This window comes from Charadrius vociferus, unplaced genomic scaffold (assembly GCF_000708025.1).
Source record: "Charadrius vociferus isolate BGI_N301 unplaced genomic scaffold, ASM70802v2 scaffold484, whole genome shotgun sequence".
Taxonomy (NCBI): domain Eukaryota; kingdom Metazoa; phylum Chordata; class Aves; order Charadriiformes; family Charadriidae; genus Charadrius; species Charadrius vociferus.
Window position 1 is genome coordinate 1,139,044 of NW_009648074.1, and position 1,345 is coordinate 1,140,388.

General features: G+C 63.3%; 1 protein-coding gene across 1 annotated transcript in view; it reads left to right on the forward strand.

Annotated features, from left to right (window-relative positions):
- The window catches only part of MRC2 (mannose receptor, C type 2), a 21,135-nt gene that overhangs the window by 8,829 nt on the left and 10,961 nt on the right, over positions 1-1,345 (forward strand). The window contains exons 8-9 of the mRNA XM_009883855.1: positions 394-548; positions 832-939. Of these exons, the coding sequence (XP_009882157.1) occupies positions 394-548; positions 832-939 (263 nt within the window). The remainder of the gene's footprint in view (positions 1-393; positions 549-831; positions 940-1,345) is intronic.

Sequence of the window (1,345 nt, forward strand, 5' to 3'; positions counted from 1 at the left end):
TGGTCCCAGGCCGGGAGCGGATGGGGGTGGGATGAGAGGGAATGGTCAAAACCCAGTAGTTTGCTGGACCTGAGCCCACGGGTCCAGAGTTTATCATTATGCTGCTGCCAGCACCTCGCCGAAAACTGCTGGCAAATGTCACCGTGTGTCCCTCTTTGTGAGTCTGTCCTTGTGGGCAGAAGCTGCCCTGCCTGCCCTCTCCTGCCTGCCCTGCCTGCTCCTGCCTGCTGGCGTGGCTGGGGTTAGAGGCTGAGCCATGCAGCGCCTACGAGGGGTTTTGGCAGATGCTTTGTAGAGCTGTGGTCCCATCGCTGGGGCGCGCGGGGGGTGGGTTTCTGCAAGGTTTCAGCCACGCAGAGGCAATTTCACCCCCTGACCCTCCTGTCTCGGCAGACGTGGAGGAGCTCTGGATTGGCCTAAATGACCTCAAGCTGCAGATGAACTTCGAGTGGTCGGATGGGACGCCCGTGAGGTTCACCTACTGGCACCCCTTCGAGCCCAACAACTTCCGCGACAGCCTGGAAGACTGCGTGACCATCTGGGGGCCGGTGAGAGCCTGGGCGGGGGGGGGTTCATCCTGCACCTCCGCAGAGAACGCTGCGGCATCCTCATGGCTGGGGAAGGGATACCTCAGGGAGCACCTCCGGCTGGGGGTGGATACATCTCATCCCAGCCGTTGGGGTGGGTTGGGATGGGAGCGATCCAGCACGGCACCCTCGGGGATTTGATGTAGGTCAGGACAGTCCATCAGCCCAGCGTGGGGGTGGACGGGCTGGGGAGTTCCCCGGGCTGGCGGCTGGGCTCAGTCCTGCTCTTCTCCCCGCTGTGCAGGAAGGGAGGTGGAACGACAGCCCGTGCAACCAGACCCTGCCCTCCATCTGCAAAAAGCCCGGCCGGGTGAGCCAGGAGAAGGAGGAGGATGACCACGGGTGCCGAAAGGTGAGGGGCACCTGGGGCGGGAGGTGGCTCTGGCTGCTCCGCAGCTCTGCCTCATGCTCAGGGCTTTGGGGTCACGGTGGACCTCTCCCCAAAACCATTTTGGGGAGCGCTGCGGAGCGGCACCCGGCGCTGCGGGTCTGCGCCTGGGGCTGCTGAGCCCCTCGCTCCTGTGGTTGCATGAGGCCGCGGGAAGAAATTGGGACAAAAAATGTGTCTCCATCGTCCAAGATCCTCCCCCTTGGGCTGCCTTGGTTGCCAGCAGGGATGTTTTTTTTTTTTTTTTTTCTTTCCCCCTGCTTGCCTCTCACTGTGCCAAAACCCGACAGCAAAGCTGCTGCGTGTGGGAACCCGGCAGGACGGAGGCAGCTGCTGGCCCCACCGTGGCAAGGCGCGGGGCGTCGGGGCC